The sequence below is a fragment of the Ambystoma mexicanum genome, chromosome 3p, assembly GCF_040938575.1.
Source record: "Ambystoma mexicanum isolate Mex_15411 chromosome 3p, UKY_AmexF1_1, whole genome shotgun sequence".
Classification (NCBI taxonomy): Eukaryota; Metazoa; Chordata; class Amphibia; order Caudata; family Ambystomatidae; genus Ambystoma; species Ambystoma mexicanum.
The window spans coordinates 1,211,861,867-1,211,882,149 of NC_090925.1; the positions used below are offsets into that span (position 1 = coordinate 1,211,861,867).

Consider the following 20,283-nt stretch of genomic DNA (forward strand, 5'->3'; position numbering starts at 1 on the left):
GGGCCTGGTGGTGGCTGCCCCTGCACTGCTGGGGGGTGGGGGTGGTGGGGAACATGCGTTGGACATGGGTGGGGGCCTGCTGGCAGGTGCCCCACAGTGCTGGGGGGTGGGGGTGGTGGGGAACATGAGTTGGACATGGGTGGGGGCCTGCTGGCAGGTGCCCCACAGTGCTGGGGGGTGGGGGTGGTGGGGAACATGAGTTGGACATGGGTGGGGGCCTGCTGGCAGGTGCCCCACAGTGCTGGGGGGTGGGGGTGGTGGGGAACATGAGTTGGACATGGGTGGGGGCCTGGTGGAGGCTGGCCCTGGTGACTGGGGGGGTGGGGGTGGTGGGAGACATGGGTGGGGGCCTGGTGGAGGCTGCCCCTGGTGACTGGGGGGTGGGGGTGGTGGGAGACATGGGTGGGGGCCTGGTGGAGGCTGCCCCTGGTGGCTGGGGGGTGGGGGTGCTGGGAGACCCCGGGTGGGGGCCTGGTGGTGGCTGCCCCTGCACTGCTGGGGGGTGGGGGTGGTGGGGAACATGTGTTGGACATGGGTGGGGGCCTGCTGGCAGGTGCCCCACAGTGCTGGGGGGTGGGGGTGGTGGGGAACATGAGTTGGACATGGGTGGGGGCCTGTTGGCAGGTGCCCCACAGTGCTGGGGGGTGGGGGTGGTGGGAGACATGAGTTGGACATGGGTGGGGGCCTGCTGGCAGGTGCCCCACAGTGCTGGGGGGTGGGGGTGGTGGGGAACATGAGTTGCACATGGGTGGGGGCCTGCTGGCAGGTGCCCCACAGTGCTGGGGGGTGGGGGTGGTGGGGAACATGAGTTGGACATGGGTGGGGGCCTGGTGGAGGCTGCCCCTGGTGACCGGGGGGTGGGGGTGGTGGGAGACATGGGTGGGGGCCTGGTGGAGGCTGCCCCTGGTGACTGGGGGGTGGGGTGCTGGGAGACATGGGTGGGGGCCTGCTGGCAGGTGCCCCACAGTGCTGGGGGGTGGGAGTGATGGGGAACATGAGTTGCACATGGGTGGGGGCCTGCTGGCAGGTGCCCCACAGTGCTGGGGGGTGGGGGTGGTGGGAGACATGGGTGGGGGCTGGTGGTGGGTGCCCCTGCACTGCTGGGGGGCGGGGGTGGTGGGAAACATGAGTTGGACATGGGTGGGGGCCTGCTGGCAGGTGCCCCACAGTGCTGGGGGGTGGGGGTGGTGGGGAACATGAGTTGGACATGGTTGGGGGCCTGCTGGCAGGTGCCCCACAGTGCTGGGGGGTGGGGGTGGTGGGGAACATGTGTTGGACATGGGTGGGGGCCTGGTGGAGGCTGCCCCTGGTGACCGGGGGGTGGGGGTGGTGGGAGACATGGGTGGGGGCCTGGTGGAGGCTGCCCCTGGTGACTGGGGGGGTGGGGTGCTGGGAGACATGGGTGGGGGCCTGGTGGAGGCTGCCCCTGGTGGCTGGGGGGTGGGGGTGCTGGGAGACACGGGTGGGGGCCTGGTGGTGGCTGCCCCTGCACTGCTGGGGGGTGGGGGTGGTGGGGAACATGCGTTGTACATGGGTGGGGGCCTGCTGGCAGTTGCCCCACAGTGCTCGGGGGTGGGGGTGGTGGGGAACATGCGTTGGACATGGGTGGGGGCCTGCTGGCAGGTGCCCCACAGTGCTGGGGGGTGGGGGTGGTGGGAGACTTGGGTGGGGGCCTGGTGGAGGCTGCCCCTGGTGACTGGGGGGGTGGGGGTGCTGGGAGACATGGGTGGGGGCCTGGTGGAGGCTGCCCCTGGTGGCTGGGGGGTGGGGGTGCTGGGAGACATGGGTGGGGGCCTGGTGGTGGCTGCCCCTGCACTGCTGGGGGGTGGGGGTGGTGGGGAACATGCGTTGGACATGGGTGGGGCCTGCTGGCAGGTGCCCCACAGTGCTGGGAGGTGGGGTGGTGGGGAACATGAGTTGGACATGGGTGGGGGCCTGGTGGAGGCTGCCCCTGGTGACTGGGGGGGTGGGGGTGCTGGGAAACATGGGTGGGGGCCTGGTGGAGGCTGCCCCTGGTGGCTGGGGGGTGGGGGTGCTGGGAGACATGGGTGGGGGCCTGGTGGTGGGTGCCCCTGCACTGCTGGGGGGTGGGGGTGGTGGCAGACATGGGTGGGGGCCTGGTGGAGGCTGCCCCTGGTGACTGGAGGGGTGGGGGTGGTAGGAGACATGGGTGGGGGCCTGGTGGCAGGTGCCCCACAGTGCTGGGGGGTGGGGGTGGTGGGGAACATGAGTTGAACATGGGTGGGGGCCTGCTGGCAGGTGCCCCACAGTGCTGGGGGTTGGGGGTGGTGGGGAACATGAGTTGGACATGGGTGGGGGCCTGCTGGCAGGTGCCCCACAGTGCTGGGGGGTGGTGGGGGTGGGAGACATGGGCGGGGGCCTGGTGGAGGGTGCCCCTGGTGGCTGGGGGGTGGGGGGTGGGGAACATGAGTTGGACATGGGTGGGGGCCTGATGGCAGGTACCCCACAGTGCTGGGGGGTGGGGGGGTGGGAGACATGTGCGGGGTCCTGCTGGCAGGTGCCCCACAGTGCTGGGGGGTGGGGGTGGTGGGGAACATGAGTTGGACATGGGTGGGGGCCTGCTGGCAGGTGCCCCACAGTGCTGGGGGGTGGGGGTGGTGGGGAACATGAGTTGGACATGGGTGGGGGCCTGCTGGCAGGTGCCCCACAGTGCTGGGGGGTGGGAGGGGTGGGGAACATGAGTTGGACATGGGTGGGGGCCTGGTGGCAGGTGCCCCACAGTGCTGGGGAGTGGGGGTGGTGAGGAACATGAGTTGGACATGGGTGGGGGCCTGCTGGCAGGTGCCCCACAGTGCTGGGGGGTGGGGGGGGTGGGAGACATGGGTGGGGGACTGGTGGAGGGTGCCCCTGGTGGCTGGGGGGTGGAGGGGTGGGGAACATGAGTTGGATATGGGTGGGGGCCTGCTGGCAGGTGCCCCACAGTGCTGGGGGTGGGGGGGTGGGAGACATGGGCGGGGGCCTGGTGGAGGGTGCCCCTGGTGGCTGGGGGTGGGGGGGGGTGGGGAACATGAGTTGGACATGGGTGGGGGCCTGCTGGCAGGTGCCCCACAGTGCTGGGGGGTGGGGGGGTGGGAGACATGGGTGGGGGCCTGGTGGAGGGTGCCCCTGGTGGCTGGGGGTGCAGGGGGACATGCGTTGGTTGGCAGTAGTGCAAGTTGACATGTGGGTTGGCTGGGGGGCATGGCCATGGTGGATGGGGTGCCTGCAGGACATGTGCAGGGTAGGCCCCTGTGCAATTCACGTGTGGTGCTCCCCGCGCACCCCTGTAATACACGTAGCCTGATGGAATCGCGTGTGGAACTTCCCGCGCACCCCTGCTCGCACGGGCCCAATTGCGTGTGGAAATTCCCGCGCACCCCTGAAATACACGTACCCTGATGGAATCGCGTGTGGAACTTCCCGCGCACCCCTGGAATACACGTACCCTGCTGAAATCGCGTGTGAAACTTGCCCCGCACCCCGAAATACACGTACCCTGCTGAAATCGCGTCTGGCACTTCCCGCGCACCCCTGAGATACGCGTACCCTGCTCGCACGGGCCCAATCGCGTGTGGAAATTCCCGCGCACCCCTGAAATACACGTACCCTGATGGAATCGCGTGTGGAACTTCCCGCGCACCCATGGAATACACGTACCCTGCTGAAATCGCGTGTGAAATTTGCCCCGCACCCCGAAATACACGTACCCTGCTTAAATCGCGTGTGGCACTTCCCGCGCACCCCTGAGATACGCGTACCCTGCTCGCACGGGCCCAATCGCATGTGGAAATTCCTGCGCACCCCTAAAATACACGTACCATGCTGAAATCGCGTGTGGAACTTCCCCCGCACCCCGAAATACACGTACCCTGCTGAAATCGCGTGTGGCACTTCCCGCGCACCCCTGAGATACGCGTACCCTGCTCGCACGGGCCCAATCGCATGTGGAAATTCCCGCGCACCCCTGAAATACACGTACCCTGATGGAATCGCGTGTGGAACTTCCCGAGCACCCCTGGAATACACGTACCCTGCTGAAATCGCGTGTGGAACTTCTCGCGCACCCCTGAAATACACGTACCCTGCGGAAATAGCGTGTGGAACTTCCCGCGCACCCCTGAAATACGCGTACCCTGCTCGCACAGGGCCAATCGCGTGAGGTACTTCCCGCGCACCCCAGTGATACACGTAGCCCGCTTGCCATGCTGGTACAGGGTTAGCGCAGCCCTTTGCGCTGGATTGGGTATATTGATGGCTTTTCCCTGCGCGAGAGGCGTTCTTGGGGGCGTAACTGGCGCTGCTGCAGGGTCGCTGCGCCACTGTGCGCCACGGCTGGTTTTGGTGGCTGGAATCCATGAATACGCTGTGCGCGGAAATGGATTTTAGCGCACGCGGCTGGCGCAGGGATTCGCACGCGCACACTGTGCACCAGCCGTGTGCGCCACTTGTGCGCTGAATTCTATGAATTACCCCCTTGGTTTGTTGCCTCGCCTGTGTTGGATGGCTATGAAATAATGAGTGGGCCTGCCATCCAGGGCACGCGGGACGTCTGGTTATTGCCATACAAACAGGTTGGGGCATACAGGTGGTTGCTCATCGGATTGTGTCCAAAGGTATCCTTGCAGTGGTAATAGAAATGGATAATGTCTTTTGCTTTAGGCTTATTTTACTGGTTAATGTCTATTGGAATCCTAGGGATGAACTTAGATATACCTTAAAGGTTCTTAACTTGTTATTGGAAGATTGGTTTATATCTACTCCTGGTGGTTAGGTCATAATCGCTGGAGACTTTAATGCTGATTATAATTCATTGGCACAATCAGAACTTGATTTTATGATGTATGGTGGAACTGGGGATCTCAGTGACTATTCTTTGGGGGATTTGCTACCTGAACAGAGGGTTCAAACATCTAATGTGTCCCGGAATTACACACAGGGGCTATATAGGTTGGTAGGAAATACCTTCATATGGTCGAGCGCCCTCATCTATCATAGACTACATATTTGTTACCAAGTGTTTCTATGATCTTGTTGTTAACTACGAGTTAATAACTACAGTGATCACAGCATGTTAAGTATAGCATTAGCTGGGAGAAAGATGAAAGCGAAAGTACGAATGTATAGTACACTAAGTGCAATCACTTAATATGGAATGAAAAGAACATAGAGAGACTTAATATGGTCATGTTGAGGGACTTTGAGAATTGTTCAATAGAGTCCAAATGATCTGTCTACTCAATTAAAGCCTTTAATCATTATCTGCAAACTGTGATGAATAATTTACTTAAAAACAAAAGTACTAAATTAATCACAAAAATGTAATCTTTTACTCATACATATTTGACCATTTAGTTCAAGAAAAGAAGAAAAAAAACATTCTCAAACAGATTCGACAGCTAAAGAAAAGTAAAATGTGTAAGACTGACAAGAATCCAATTGGTATAAATACATTGAAACAAAACTTTAAAAACTGGATTAAAGCATATCGTCATGTTAAGTATCAAAGGGATGGTGAGTCAATGATGGCTGCGTTGAAGGAATAGAATACACATAATTTTTGAACCATAATGAATCGGTTAGAGATCAACCGAATAAGTGTCCAAACTAAACCTATCTCGGAGCTTAACTGGTGTAATCACTTTTTGGAGATATATAGACCTGGTCCCTATTTTGAACATGTTGTGCGTAAATCACATTTTCGGTCCATGACAATGTTGATGGGAAATATAGAAAATCTTATTAAGAAACCCAGCAGTTCCAGAGTTGGGGGAATGAATCAACCTACGAATGTTATTTTTAAACAAAACAGTGAACTATTGTCAAAAGTGTTGTATTTTTGTTTATGGACGTGGTGGCAACTAAGTCTACTCCCTCCACTTGGAAAGCTTTGTATGTGATACCAATATACAAGTAAGGTGATAGAACGTCAACGCTAAATTATTGTCCAATCGACATCATGGATGCAGGCTCTAACATATTTGCGTCCCTGTTTTTGCAACATATTGAAGACTGGAGCAACCATGATAATGGCTTAGATCAATGTCAGATGGGCTTCAGGAAATCCATGGGAACAGACTGTGGAGGACTGCTATTTCCTAGTCTTCAGATTTTACCATGGAAGGAGAACTCTGTGCAAATCAATGTGGCCTCCATGGATTTGTCCATGGCCTTTGACCTTGTGTATAGGTCCATTCTTTGGTGCAAACTAAACAAACTAGGTCATGACCGGGGGCTATTAAGTATATTAATCTTCACAAAGGCTCACAGATTCAAGTGCGGTTGAACAATGAAGGGCTCTTGACCAAACCTATCAATATTTCCAATGGTTTAAGACAAGGTTGCATTTTGGCACCTTGCCTATTTAATTTATATGTCTCGGACGTTGGCCAGGCTCTCCAAAGAGCATTGTTTGTCCCACCTAAAATGGATGGATTGAAACTCTTTTCGGCTGCCTATGCAGACAACTTTTTTTTGTTTGATCACCCAGCCCCACCTCGCCCCGTGGATCGACAAAGGTTGATAGAGGCATTTAATCAATATATGACCATAAACAAATTAAGTATCAACTCCCAAAAGACTATTATTCTGAAGTTGGGCAAATTAAAAAAGGGGACCAATTTTATTTGGTTTCTTAACCAAAATAAATTAATTACAAGAAAGAATCAGTATGACATACTTGGATTATACGATTATTGCACATCCCACCAAATGTTTCTATAGGCACTGTTTAAGGGACAAAGCTAGCAAGTTGTCATTCCAACTGAGAAAGATGGATTTCAAATTTGGTACATTTTCTTTATTACCAGCATTAAAGTATTATAATGCTGCAAAGGTGATCCCCAGGTTATGTTATAGGTTAGAGTTTTTCGCAAATTAGTATATTATGAAATTGGGGAAGTATGAAGACTTGGTGTGGTGCTCAGTGTTATATCATATTACCAAGAGTGTCAAATTCTCAGCAATTCGTTATGAATTAGGGCTTCAGTCTTTACAAAGTCAAATTGAATGGAGGAGGTTGAGTTCATTTAGGAAACGTTTTGTTAACCCTGAAAAAAGTTTGTATTGTGTGCTAAGTAGAGACGTGGAGGAGGGGATTCTGAAATCGAGATTTGTTTATGAATTTTATATTGATTTCTTGCTGTCACTGGAAAATGTGGGAACTTCTCTGGAAACACTGTTGGGAAACTCAATTAAAGTGAAGAAGTTAATGCAGAGAAGAGACTGGGCAACCACTATTGAGGACGTATTAAAACCTCGCCTCTATGGGCAGATTATATCCCAACAAAAAGATCCTGGCTCACTGCAACCTTACTTGAAACACTTCCCTATTAAAAGGATAAGGAACAACTTCATGCACTTTAGGCACAATGTCTTGCCTACTAAGAACATTATATGTATTTGAGATACTCAAGGGTATAGAAAAACCTAAGATGCTCACACCTCCTCTTATACCTACTAAGGAAGATAGTGACGTGGTTCAAGAAGCATTCGCAGCTAAGATTCAGAAAGCCAGGAAGAATATTATCATCGCTAGAAAAAACTGCTGACACGTCAGCACACTTAGTAGACATACCCAAACTGGAAAAAATAGATAGTTTAAGTTTTTCCTGCATCTCAGAAGAAGAACTATGCTCAGTAATGTCTAAAATGAAACCCACATCATGTGCATGTGCAGACATGTGCTTGCCAACAAAAATTATTTTAGACAACAAAGAACTTTTCTCCCCAGTTCTAACAAGGATAATAAATTCATCCTTCAGCGAGGGTACAGTGCCAAGGGAGATTAAAGAGGTGACGATAACACCACTAGTCAAAAAAGCAGACTTGGACCCAAAAGATCCCAGCAACTTACGACCAATTACAAACTCGAACTTTATCTTGAAGATTCTTGATAAGATTGCTACTAATCAACTTTAAAAACATGTGGAAGTTCTAGGGACATTACACGAATAGCAATCAGGTTTTTCGGGCTGCACATAGCACTGAAACCGTCATGTTAGATCTACAGAACCACATGTTGGATTTGGTTGATGAAGGCAAAACCGGGATTCTTATGCTGCTCAACCTCAGTGCAGCGTTTGACCTGGTGGATCACCAGCTTTTACAACACGCGCTGGATAAAATATCAGGCTGCTCTCCAGTGGCACTGGCATGGCTATCCTCTTTTTTGAAGGACCGGAGAGCCATAGTACACTAAGGAGGATAATTTCTCCGAGACCACTCCCATTATTTTCAGAGTCCCCCAGGGAGCAAGTTTATCCCCTCTATTGTTCAACCTTTATATGAGAAGCCTCTGTGACCTATTAGAAAACATCAGCATATTCTTTACGAATTACATCGATGATAAACACCTAATATTCGAACTAAAAGGCGATCATTCTATGGACAGGGCAAAAATAGCAGAGGTCTATAACATCATAGACCTTTGGATGCAACAACACTGGATGTGCTTGTTTAACACCAAGACCAAACTTATGATTTTCGGAACACGACAGGCAACATCTCAACTCGGTGAGGAATATAAAGTCTTTACTATGAAAGGGGCTAACATTCCGGTAATGTCCCAAGTGAAAACACTTGGGATGATGGTCGAAGCCTCAGTAGGGTCAGAGGTACAGGTTAACTACCTCCACAAAAATAACGCCTATTACTTGCGCCTACTGAGAGCCAATTAGACCATTCATCAACGAGGAAAACACAGCCACTATTGCTAGAGCGATCATACTGTCACGATTAGACTATTGCAACACCCTATTGCTTGGCGCCACCAAGAGGGAAATAGAGAGGTGCCAAGTAATAGAAAACGATGCAGTTCGTATAGTAAATGGAATCAAAAACAGAGAGCACATAACTACAGGGAGAAAATCTTTACACTGGCTCAGAGTTGAAGATAGAGTATTTTTTAAATCTATGACAATAGTCCACAGGTGCCTATTTGGCAATGCACCTAGTTATTTTAAAAAACAACTCTCAATCTATACTCCTCAGAGACCCTTAAGATCAGCCAATCTAGGCTGGGTCAACGTACCATGTGTTAATCGCGCCTCAAGGCGAGGCAGATCCTTCCCGGCGAGAGCAGCACAACACTGGAACAAGCTGCTTGCCGCTCTTCTGCAAGAGGAAATTTATCAGTGTTTCAGGAAACTTCTGAAAACTCATCTGTTTAAATAAATCACCCTATCAGAGATAAGTCAGTAGCTCCACTTTTGATTGTTAATTGGGTTTATGATGTTTTGACCTTTCCTGGTTTCTCCGCACCCTAATGCCCGCGGGCTATCAGCGCGTTATAAGCACACATAAACAAACATAAACATAAACAAAGAAGGTGGGTTGGAAAGTTCGGTTGGAGCTTCAGCTCGTTGTCGATATTGTAAATTTCCAGATGAAAAAGAAACCATTCCTCATCTATTGCTTTACTGCGCAGCACTGAGAAGGTAAATAATTGAATGTCAAGGCAATCATGCTTAGCAAACATTTTTAGGGATGACCATGTTGTTGCCTGGCATGTATCCAATGTTGGGATTCCTCATTGCAGGGCGGAAAGAGCTGGCACTCCACTAGTGGAGCTCGCCATTAGTCCTTCTGCCACAGTTTTGCCTGCTATATTATGACATTCAGAAATGGCCAACACCATCAATCCGGCTATGGTTTGTTTAGTCCCATTGTTGTACCAACATAGCCCCCAAACAATTGACCCTCTGTCCAGAAGTGGCTTGTTGTCACTCTATAGAAACCCAGTCGCCTAGGTAGACGAAGACATGAATCCTCTGACTCCTGAGACAAGCCACAACCACTGCCAACAGTTTTATGAAGATCCTGGGTGCCAAAGAAAGACAGAATATGAGAACTAAGAACTGGTAGTGGGAATCAAAAAACACATACTGCAGATATGTCCTGTGCTTGGGATAGAATAGCATAAAAGAGTGGTGTCCCACAACACCAACCAGCCCTGCAGCTTGTGGACCTGGAAGATCTGGGCCTGGGTAACCACCTTGAACTTGTCCCTGCACAGGAACAAGTTCAAGAGCCTCAGATACATGCTGGGATGCAGATCCATGTACTTCTTCAGAACCAGAAAGTAAAGGGAGTACCAACTGTGATGTACCAGGAAAGAGAGCCAGACACAGAGGACTCATGGTGTTAGCCATAAACTTTTATTAAATGAAAATGGGGTTGAAAAATGCCTCACTGTCCCTAACCTTAGAGGTATTTCCCTACCTCAGCCAAAAATGAAAGGCCTGTTGTGTCAAGATGTCCAATGCAAAAATATCCTGTGTCTGAAATCCTATCCTAACCCTCTCACTTATTATTAAGGTGCTAAGGGAAATGTCTCTGACTTGCAAAGTGCACAAATGTTCAAGTTCAACAAAAAAAGCATATTTCCAACAAAAGTTCCAAGTGAATAATGTTCTCAGTTCCAGGGAATCACTCTCTTTCCCAGGTTTCTTTACACCAAAACAAAAAGGCTCAAAAGAATCACAGCTCCATGGAATCACTCCCCTCCTCTTGATATTGCAACTTGTTCAAGGAGAAATGTCTCTGTTTCCCAAAATGTAATCCTTCTCACATTCAATGTAATCCAAAAATCCCAGGGCATGAATCTTCCTTGGGATGCTCTGTCTCTCACACAACAACAAAACATGGTATTCTGCCCGGCAAGGTTCTTTTATATAGTTCCTTGATACAATGTGGGTGCGGGTCCCAGACCCACAAAACACCTGGTATACTCTCCTGCCAGGTTCCTTTTCACATTCACTATAGTTCACTTCAGCCACTTGGTTTTGCCTGGTATACTCTCCTGTTAGGACTGTCCTTATGTAGTTCACTGCACACACTTGACTTTGCCTGGTATATTCTCCTGCCAGGACTTTCCTTATATAGTTCACTTCACCTACTTGGCTTTGCCTGGTATACTTTCCGGCCAAGACTTTCCTTATGTAGTTCACTTCACCTGCTTGGTTTTGCCTAGTATACTCTCCTGCCAGAATTGTCTTTCAACATTTATTTCATTTTAGTCTTTTTTGCCACACTGTTAAATGTGGCTATGGGTCCCAGGCCCCTTTCCATGGACTTTCACACTGTTTTCCTCAGATGTATTTTATAAAAGGACTATGGGTTTGAACCCTTTTCCATGGATTTTTAGGTTACAGTAAAATGTCCCAGGGGGGCTGTTATCTTGCTTAGGCCTCCCCAGCTCCTATCCTGTGTTTCTTTCTATATACAGTACCCCTTCCAAGGAGCCCCAGTAGCCCCATCCCTCTCAGTGGGCACACTGGTTCCCACAGTGGCTTCAGTGTCCTTCACATCTCTCGCGCCAATCTGCGGCTTGTCGTCAGGTCTACGGAGCGCTTTGTTCGCTCGCCACCTTCCACCATGCCTCTGGTTCCCCTCTGCAACTTCTCCTCTTCTCGGCATCTCAGTGGCAGTGCTAAAGACCCGTGAGCTTCTCCATGCAGCGTTCTCAGGTTTCCCACAGCTTGGCAAGACTGCCTGCTTCTTCAGGTTCCTCTGACCCGCGTTGGAAGCAGAGAACATCCTGCACTGCCAGCCGCTGTATTCACAGTTTCTCTCCTTGGCTGGGTAAGAAGACAAACTCCATGCTTGTTTTCCCGCCATGGCTTTAAACCATTTGACGAGTGGGAGGTTGTGCTCTTTTTTGCTGCACTTGGGTATATGTAGGATGGTTAATCTGCTGCTATGTTGGGTGCATGGGTCAGCCTCACAGCCCACAAACAAAAATTGTGTATGAGTTATTGCCCCATTTCACATGCGCATGATCAGTAGATTATGAATTCCTCAATTGAGTGTTATATTCAATCCTCTAGAAAGAAAGATGACTTGTGTATTCATTAGGGTTGTCATATAATGTAGGTTTTTAATTCCCATTCATGGTCAGCACATGCTCCAAATGTCCTTGTGCCAACATGTTTCGACATTTCCTTTGTCTTTCTCAAGGCTGGGCTGGCTGCTACTACTGTATTATGAGTAGCAGAGGAAGCTCTTATTGTAGTGTTTGCCTGTGAACCTCTCATCCAAGTTATTATACCTGAATAATGTGTACTTGCTTCGACTCTCCAGAGCATAGGATCGCCCTCTGCCTTTAGTATAATAGTTCAATGCAACCTGAAAGATGTGGTGTGTCTGAATAGAGGCCTACTCCATGTTCGGAAGTAGCCTGCCCCTGTTAGTGTCTATGAATATTTCTCCCAGACACCAACAAGGCCAGAGTGATGACTCTGTTTCCTGAAAGAGAAGGAAGAATTAGGTCCGGAAGAATAGCTGGGAGAGTGGAACCACTTCCTTATCTCCATCTTCTTTTTTTTTTTTTTTTTTTTGGCTGGAACGCAATGAATGCCTCTCCATCTTCTTCTTGTACTTTCGTGCCAACTCCTCTGCAGGCCACTTGGCCAAAGTTTTCTTTCTTTCTGAGCCGTCAGACTTCAAAGGTGTCCTCTTACCATCCTTGTGGAAGAACATGAAGAGTTTAGCGACATGCTCCTGTGGGCCTCCGGATGCATCGACTGGCAAGATCCACAATCCGCCATGTCATGAACTACCCTTAAGCAGTAAAGACAAATCCTGTGGAGATCTGACATATACATTTCCCTTCCTCACTGCACACAGGGCTTGAAGCCCGAGAACTTAGAAGGGTTAGGCATGAGACACTAAACAGTTAACCGAGGTAAGTGGCATTCCAGATGTATATTGAGTGCATTGAGAAAAGGAACTGAGATCACGGGGTGCAGCACCTCTACATATAGTGCCCTTGATGTCATAGGCATAGGGGAATTCATAGCTGCGAACAGAGCTGACTTGGAGCCACACTGCTCCCTCTGGTAGCAAAAACATTCCAAAAACAGCTGGTGCTGAAGATAGAATATCGAAACAGAGGATTCTGTGGGAGGAATCAATACATTACAAAGGGGACTTGTGTTTTTACTAGTTAAAATATTTGCTGACGTTTCACCATTAAATTCCATGAATCCCGAATAGGTGTTTTCTCTGTCAGGTTCATGTTGTGGTAAAGACAATTGCTTCATATCTTCGCCCCTTACTAGCTGGCATTTGTCATTAAGTTGCCAGGGACATGAAGGACCATTGCGGACTATTTGCCTCCATGCAATGACTTTTTCTCCCCTGTTGATGCTGGTTTTCTTGCTTGAACCTTTCGTAGACTCCAGAAATATTAGGCTTTGTTCAGCTGTTTGAGACCCGTTTCTGAAGTTAGTCTGTCTTGCTCAATTATTTGGAGGCTGTGGAAAACACAACACATGCGCATCTGCAAACTGACAGAAGCACGGCAATATGAGGGCAAACGTTCTAAGCTGAAGCCCCGCAGCAATGTCCCTCTATTTTTCTTAATTCCTATTTAGTTAACCCACATGTTTTATTTTTCCTTCAGAGGGAGAGGGAAAGGGAGAGGAAGAGGGAGATGCGTGTGATTATAGTTATTGATTTGTTTATTTCTAACGCGCAGGCATCAGGGCCACAGATAGGCAAAGGGAAGACAAAACATGCATGGTCAGCAGCTATTTATGCGAAGAGAAAGGTTTTCTTTTTGTAAAGTACTATATTTTTCTTCTGATCGCACAGACGTAGGTAGTTTGTTCCATGCACCCGCAGCTATGAGGGGAAAGGATATACCTTTTCCTCTGACTAGTTTGGCATGGGGAATGGTAAGACGATGTGCAGAGTTGGATCTATGCGTCCTGTTGGGTATGTATTGCTTCAAGGAGAGTTTCAGATATTCTGGTGCCTTCCCATGTATGCACTTATGGGTTAAGGATAATACTTTGAACTGAATTCTTTTTTCCACCAGTAGCCAATGACATTTTGTTTGATAATTGGAGATGTGTTATTTTCTTGGTACATTATGTATTATCCTGACAGCATCATTCTAAATTATCTGTAGCTTCTGGATATTTCTTTTGCTGGCTCCACTAATTAAGGCATTGCAATAGTCCAGAAGAGGCAAGATTATAGCTCTGACTAGTGATTCGCAGTTTTTTCGCAACACTAGTGGACTTATTTGTCTCAGAATTCTAAGATGATAGTGTGTATTTTTGGCAATGTTGTTGACATGGGCATCTGAATTCAGAGATGCCTCAAGTACTATACGAAGCGTTTTTACTTTGTCAACTACCTGAATGGAACAGTTGTCCAGTATAAAGCTAGTATAGGTTGATTTGAGCTTCCTTCTAGCTTGGTCTGTCCCAAAGATCATAAGCTCAGTCTCGAGCTGTTTAAACACATCCAAATACTAATCATGCATTCCTAGATGAATAGGTAGATGACATTCAGCTTAGCAGTATCAGCGAGATAGTCACCAGTGAGATCCATAATAAGCTGAAAGTCATCAGCGTAGTTACTAAAATGGATACCCTTGGCTCCTAGTATTTTGCATAGGGATTTTATGTATCTATTGAAGAGGGCCGGGGAGATACATGTCCCCTAAGGTACTCTGTAGCTGATAGGGGCTGGGTCTGAACAGGCTGTACCCCAGCATATTCGGGACATTCTTTCACTTAGAAACAAGCTTATCCATTCAGTGGCATGGATGGAGCAGTTACCTGAATCAGCTAGTGTTTCTAACAATCGAGTGTGATCCAGGAAATCAAATGCCGCAGACAGATCCAGTAAGATGAGCAGTCCAGTCTTTCATTCATCTAGTCTCTCTAGCATATGTGTCTGCAGATCCAGTAAGGCACTTTCTGTCCGATGATTACTTCGGAAGCCAGATTGTTTATGGTGGAATGCTAAGGATGTTTCAAAGTCTGTCTGTAATTGCAGTGTGGCTGCCTTATCCAGAATTGCCAGTAAGAATGGGGTGTTTGTTATTGGTTGTACGTTTGCTGGGTCTTTTGCGCTACGTTTAGGTTTCTTGATAATAGGGGTGACTGCTACTTCCTTGATAGAGGTATGTACGTTCCTGTGTTTAAAGGAAGCATTAATGAGTCTGGTAAGAAAGGGGGCGAAATTACCGTTTTTGAGAATGATTTTGGCAGGGAGAAGGTATCCTATACATGAGGTGGGCCTAGTATTTTGGTGGTGTCTTCAATGGTAATAGGGTTGAATCAAAACCCAGAGGACATGATCTTATCCTTTTGATCAATGTCTGTCACTTGCTTGCATGGTATTTTATTGGTGTTTAGTTTACTTTGGATTTTATTGCGAGCCAATGAGACCTTGTCCTATGACACAATCGTCCTTGATGGGAGCGATGGAATGGGTAAGGGCATTTGGATTTTCCCATGATTTGTATAACTCAAATAGTTTTAGTATTATTTCCTGAGTCTTTTTGCATCAAGGATCTTTTCCTTGTATATCTTTTCTATTGATTTCCATTTATCTCTATTTTCTGTGTTGGGATTTTTTTAACATGCTCGCTCAGCTTGTCATTTCACCTTTTTTAAGGTATTTAGATCTGAGGCAAACCAATTTTGCTTGTCTGGGCCATCACATATTGTCTTGGTTGTTAATGGTGCGTTTTTGTCGGATAGGTTAGTGACCTGAAGGTTGCAAATATCTACTAGCCTGGAAGGGGGGTCGATGTCTGTGGAACTGTTCATGAAGAGTTGCATGCAGGTTTCAAGGTCAGCAGTGCAAATTGCACCGTAATTTCGGTTTACCATTTTTTTAGGGGGATCACAGGACTGAGTCACTTCTTTAGGCAGTTGGAGGGTGCAGTTGATGATGTAGTGGTCTGATCAAATGCAAGGATTGGTGTTAGTATTACTTATTGTGATGTTGCAAGCAGTCCAGGGTATGGCCTCCTTTATGAGTGGGCTCTGTGTTGTGGGCTGTAAATCCTAAATTAGCGAGATGCTGTTCCAGCTCAATGGCTTCCTTATCTTTGACATCCCCTTTCCACTGATTCAAGTCACCTAAGAGTATTATGGCTGAATTAAGACGGTTGAAGGGGCTGAGCAATTGATCCAGATCCTCATTGAAAGATGGCATATCGGAAGGGGGTCTGGAAATTAGGATAATATTTATACATTTGTTGCTGGTGGGAGTCATTTTGGCGCGCAGGACTTCGCATCCAGCCTAGTCCATTTGTGACTCAAAAATGCCTCTCTCTTTCTTACTTATAATGGCTACACTGCACTAGAATCGATTCTTGCTAATTATTTTGTAACCCGGGGGAGTACCTAGAACTATGCTAGGGCCACTACTTTCCTGAAGCCAGGTCTCTGTGAGACACATTATATCAATCCTGTTATCTAGGATATAGTTGTGTACTTCCAATGCATGTTTAGATAGTGATCGGGTGTTTAGCAAGGATAGTTTCAGCAAGCTTGGTGAAGTATTACAGTTTTTGTCGTTAATCAGGGAGATAGGGGGCCTCCAATCTATCTTAGGTGTTCTTGTGTCAATTTGCACAGAGATTGAAGGAAGAGAGATATCTGCATAGATTTCTCAATGTCGTTTGCAGGTGCAAGTGGGAGTGTGTTTTCCTGATAGGGGCCCATGTCGTGAGAGGGAAAAAGCATAGTCAACAGGAACTCTGTTATTTTACCTGCAATATTAGTCCAGGACCTCCACCGTACACAGCGTACAGACGCAGACCAGCACAGACCAGCCCAAACGCGCCAGAAGCTAACGCGTCGAAAATGAAAAGATAAAGCCCTGAGCTTGCAGGGAATTGTAGTTTTAGTTAAACTACACGCCGAGACGTAATGTCAGGCACACTATGATTAAGCAACCAGGATATTTAGTAAAGTCGGATTATGTACAATATCAGATGGCAAGTTTCCATTAGTATAACAAGACCTAGTGGTAGTAATTAGTTCTTAAGGTAAGTAAATGTCAAAATAAGGAATGCTTTCAAGGGCGTTGCAGCCCAGCACTCAGCAATAATTACCAGGCAAGAGCAATCTAAATTCAGCACACTCTGCAAGCTGATCTGTTTGCAATTGGACCCTAACTTTCCCTGTCAACCCTCGTACTTGCACTCACATAAACTCAAGTCACAGGAAACAAGTAGGCTTATATGGGCACAGACAGGCCGAAACGCGCGGGCAATAATGTGCCAAAAATGAAAAGATAAAGCTCTGCACCTGCAGGGAATTGTCGTTTTAGTTAGACTACACGCCGAGACCTAATGTCAGGCACACTATGATTAAGCAATCAGCAATATAAATGGTCATAGCTTTATGTCTTGGGATTTCTAGAGACAGAATGACCCGGGTCCACATCTGCTCAGTGTGACATGGAGGACTGAATATTTGATTGGCTTGATTGGACCCAAAGTCTTTTGCCAGAGTAAATGCTAACACAGTTTCAACGTAGAGTCCACCAATAATTGTGTGGATGCCAAATTGTTTGAATGAATGCAACTCTGTCATAATGAAGTTTGAGACCCTAACCCCAACCTGGAATAAATATGGAGGGTCTACCCTAGGTACTTGTTATTGTATGGAACGATACCTGACCTGAAAAAAAGGTCATAGTTCTTTAGAACTTATTAAAATTGTTGTTTATTTTCCAATGGCAACAGTATCTCATAGACTCATAGAAGCACCAAACAGATTTCCTCTACTGCAAAAATAGTTTGTTCTCATGATGACTGTGTCCTGTGAACTTCAACTAAATTAGGCATTAACCTCAATATAGATTGAAATCCCCTTCAGCCTGCTTAAGAAGCAGCATCCACACTCCAAGAACCACAGATAGTGTGATTATCCTTGGTGTCTCAGGGAACTCAACTTTCTTTTTCTAGAGTGAGGCCAAGTGTTGGTTCCCCTTGTCTGGACAGAACTAGCAGTGTCAGCGTTTCAACTATTGTACCAGCCTCGGTTCACCAGTTCCAAACTAGGGTGCATCGCAATGTAACAAGTGAGGGAGAAGACCTTTGAGAAATTAGATATACAATAGCTGACAGAACCAGAGAAGCACCGCTGTAAGGCCAAACTGTGGTGGAGCCTGTTACGACCACCTTTGTTTCACATATGCCACCCACTTGGTGCATGACCTGCAGCAAGTGGGTGGGTCCCTCAATGTGTTTCTTCAATTCTGGAAGCCATTCGTACCATTCCAGTACAACTGTCAAGAGAGCCATGGCTCTGCCGAACCAGCAAGTCTGAATCGTACCTCAGCACATTTGAGAACTCAGTGGCCTCTCAACCCACAGATGCGTGCAAGAACTTTTCTGCCAGTGCCACTCTGGCATGGACACTGATGAAACTTGTATGTGCCATAGGAGCATACAGGCCCCGTTAAAGGAGAATACAATGCTTCTTGACCCTAAAGATACTAGGACAAATTCAAGGTGGTATCCATGGTTTTGTGCTGTCTGTTTCATAGACTCAGATTCTTCTCCTTATATTCATAGAGGGATCCACAAGAGGATGCTAAAGAAGCAAGCAATGCATCAAAGCGTTATGAGGGGGCAGAAAGAAACAATACTTTTGAGACCAATGTTAAGCTAGAGTATTACCAGGGCCATCTCCCATGCATACTACAAGCCTCTGGTTGGTTTAAAACCTGAGCTATCATAGCATGTAGTTAGAGAAATAACTGTTTATGGACTTTGGGGTGTTGTCCTGTTGTCATACATTCACAATTTTCAGTGCTACACCCTAAAGGGTTCCTGCGATTCATCCTGACACAAACATTTAGGTATTTCTGAATGCTTTCACATACAAACTGTTTTCATTGGAGAGCAAATACCAGTATATAGATAATTTACTGTGATTAAAGAGGTATAACATATTTCAACTTTAGCTCTGCCGGGGCACCTTGTCAATTCAGAGTGCCAATGTTTGACCCTCTAAGCGGGAGCACCTATCTGCACACTTGAGAGCATGGCCTAGATTGCTTGACAAACTCTAGTAATAGTATAGCAAAGGACAGTTTACAGAGACAAGTTAGCCTATTTCACCAGAGTTTTTCCTTATAGTGCTTTTGTAATCAAGAATACAGGAGGGATATAATTCCCATGGTGCATGTCTTTTTGTGATAGATACAAAATATTGCAAATGCGGATTAAAAACAAACAAAGTACCTTTTGTTTTCCGAATTCCTCCAAGGATCGACGTACGAATGAAGAACTTCTTAGAGGGGAAACATATTGCCCAATTGTATCATATGGAGCTTTTGCTAATGCTCCTATATTGCTTTCTGGAAATTTTGCTGGTTGTACCTTGGATCTTCTTCTGCTTTTCATTTCATATGCTTTTGTACCATATGTAGAAATATCACGGGGGAAATCAGTCTGTGGAATAAAGTGAGAGATTTTTAAAGAAACAGAAAATCACCACATGTTTTAATTGCTTTATTCATATTTCATTCACTGATAAAAACATAGTAAAAGGCAAAAAACAACAGGACTCCTTAGAGTGCCCCACTGAGTTACAAAAGAAAAAGCCCAAAAACATTTATGTACAAATAAGGCTAACCCTAAGGGATCAAGGGCTTTTCTGATAAACCTGAAAACACCCCCAAAGCCTATGACAAATATAATTCAATCTACAGAACAGTGATCCAGTGAGAATGAATAACGTCAAGGAGGAGCTTGCCCTTCAAAAAGAGGGAATAAACAAGGAACGGGAAGAATTCCAATCAGATGTGGAGGGCGCTTGAGGGATATCAGAGTTATTGGAATGTGTCTCAGAGATAGAGGAAGAGGAGATGGAGTACGATGAAAGAGTGGACATCTCTTCGACCTCAGATTTCAGAAATGGTGAGAACGAACAGTTGCTCATGGATAACAATTATGGGAGGTCGCTAGAACCAGATAAAAGAAGATTGGCTTGTGATAATTCTATAAAAAGAGGGACTCATTATTTTCAAACCTTGGAACAAAAGCGACAAGCATTAATAAATAGTACCCAAAAGCTCACAACAAGTACTAACAGTGCATTGATACTATAATAATGGTAAAAGGTGCAATATAAATGACAAGTACCATACAATAGAATAAAACAAAATCAGAATAACAGCAATTTACATACATTAAAACCAGTACAGGTAAAGTGCAGATTTCATGTCACAAGAATGTTGCAAGGCTGCAAAAAAGATAGATTGTACATATGACACTGTTTCCCTAACATTTCTAATGTCTTCAGAATTCAATAGTTAAACGAGCCATATTTTCCAAATATCAGAATATAGAAGAAAAATAGGACTATGTACAGGGTGGAGCATTTGCTTCAAGACTGTGTTCTCCCCCTGTTCAAGCTTACGGAGCAATACGTAAGCCAGGACGTGTCGCCATACAGGGCAGTGGAACAGATTTGCCCCTTGTCTTTTTCAATTGATATGGTGGTATTTCTACCTCCA

General features: G+C 47.1%; 1 protein-coding gene across 5 annotated transcripts in view; it reads right to left on the reverse strand.

The window, feature by feature from the left end:
- The window catches only part of LOC138581369 (uncharacterized), a 3,536,879-nt gene that overhangs the window by 109,803 nt on the left and 3,406,793 nt on the right, over positions 1 to 20,283 (reverse strand). For all 5 annotated transcript variants that reach the window (XM_069652654.1, XM_069652653.1, XM_069652655.1 and 2 more), the window contains one exon: positions 19,007 to 19,216. In XM_069652654.1, coding sequence (XP_069508755.1) covers positions 19,007 to 19,216 — 210 coding nt within the window. The remainder of the gene's footprint in view (positions 1 to 19,006; positions 19,217 to 20,283) is intronic.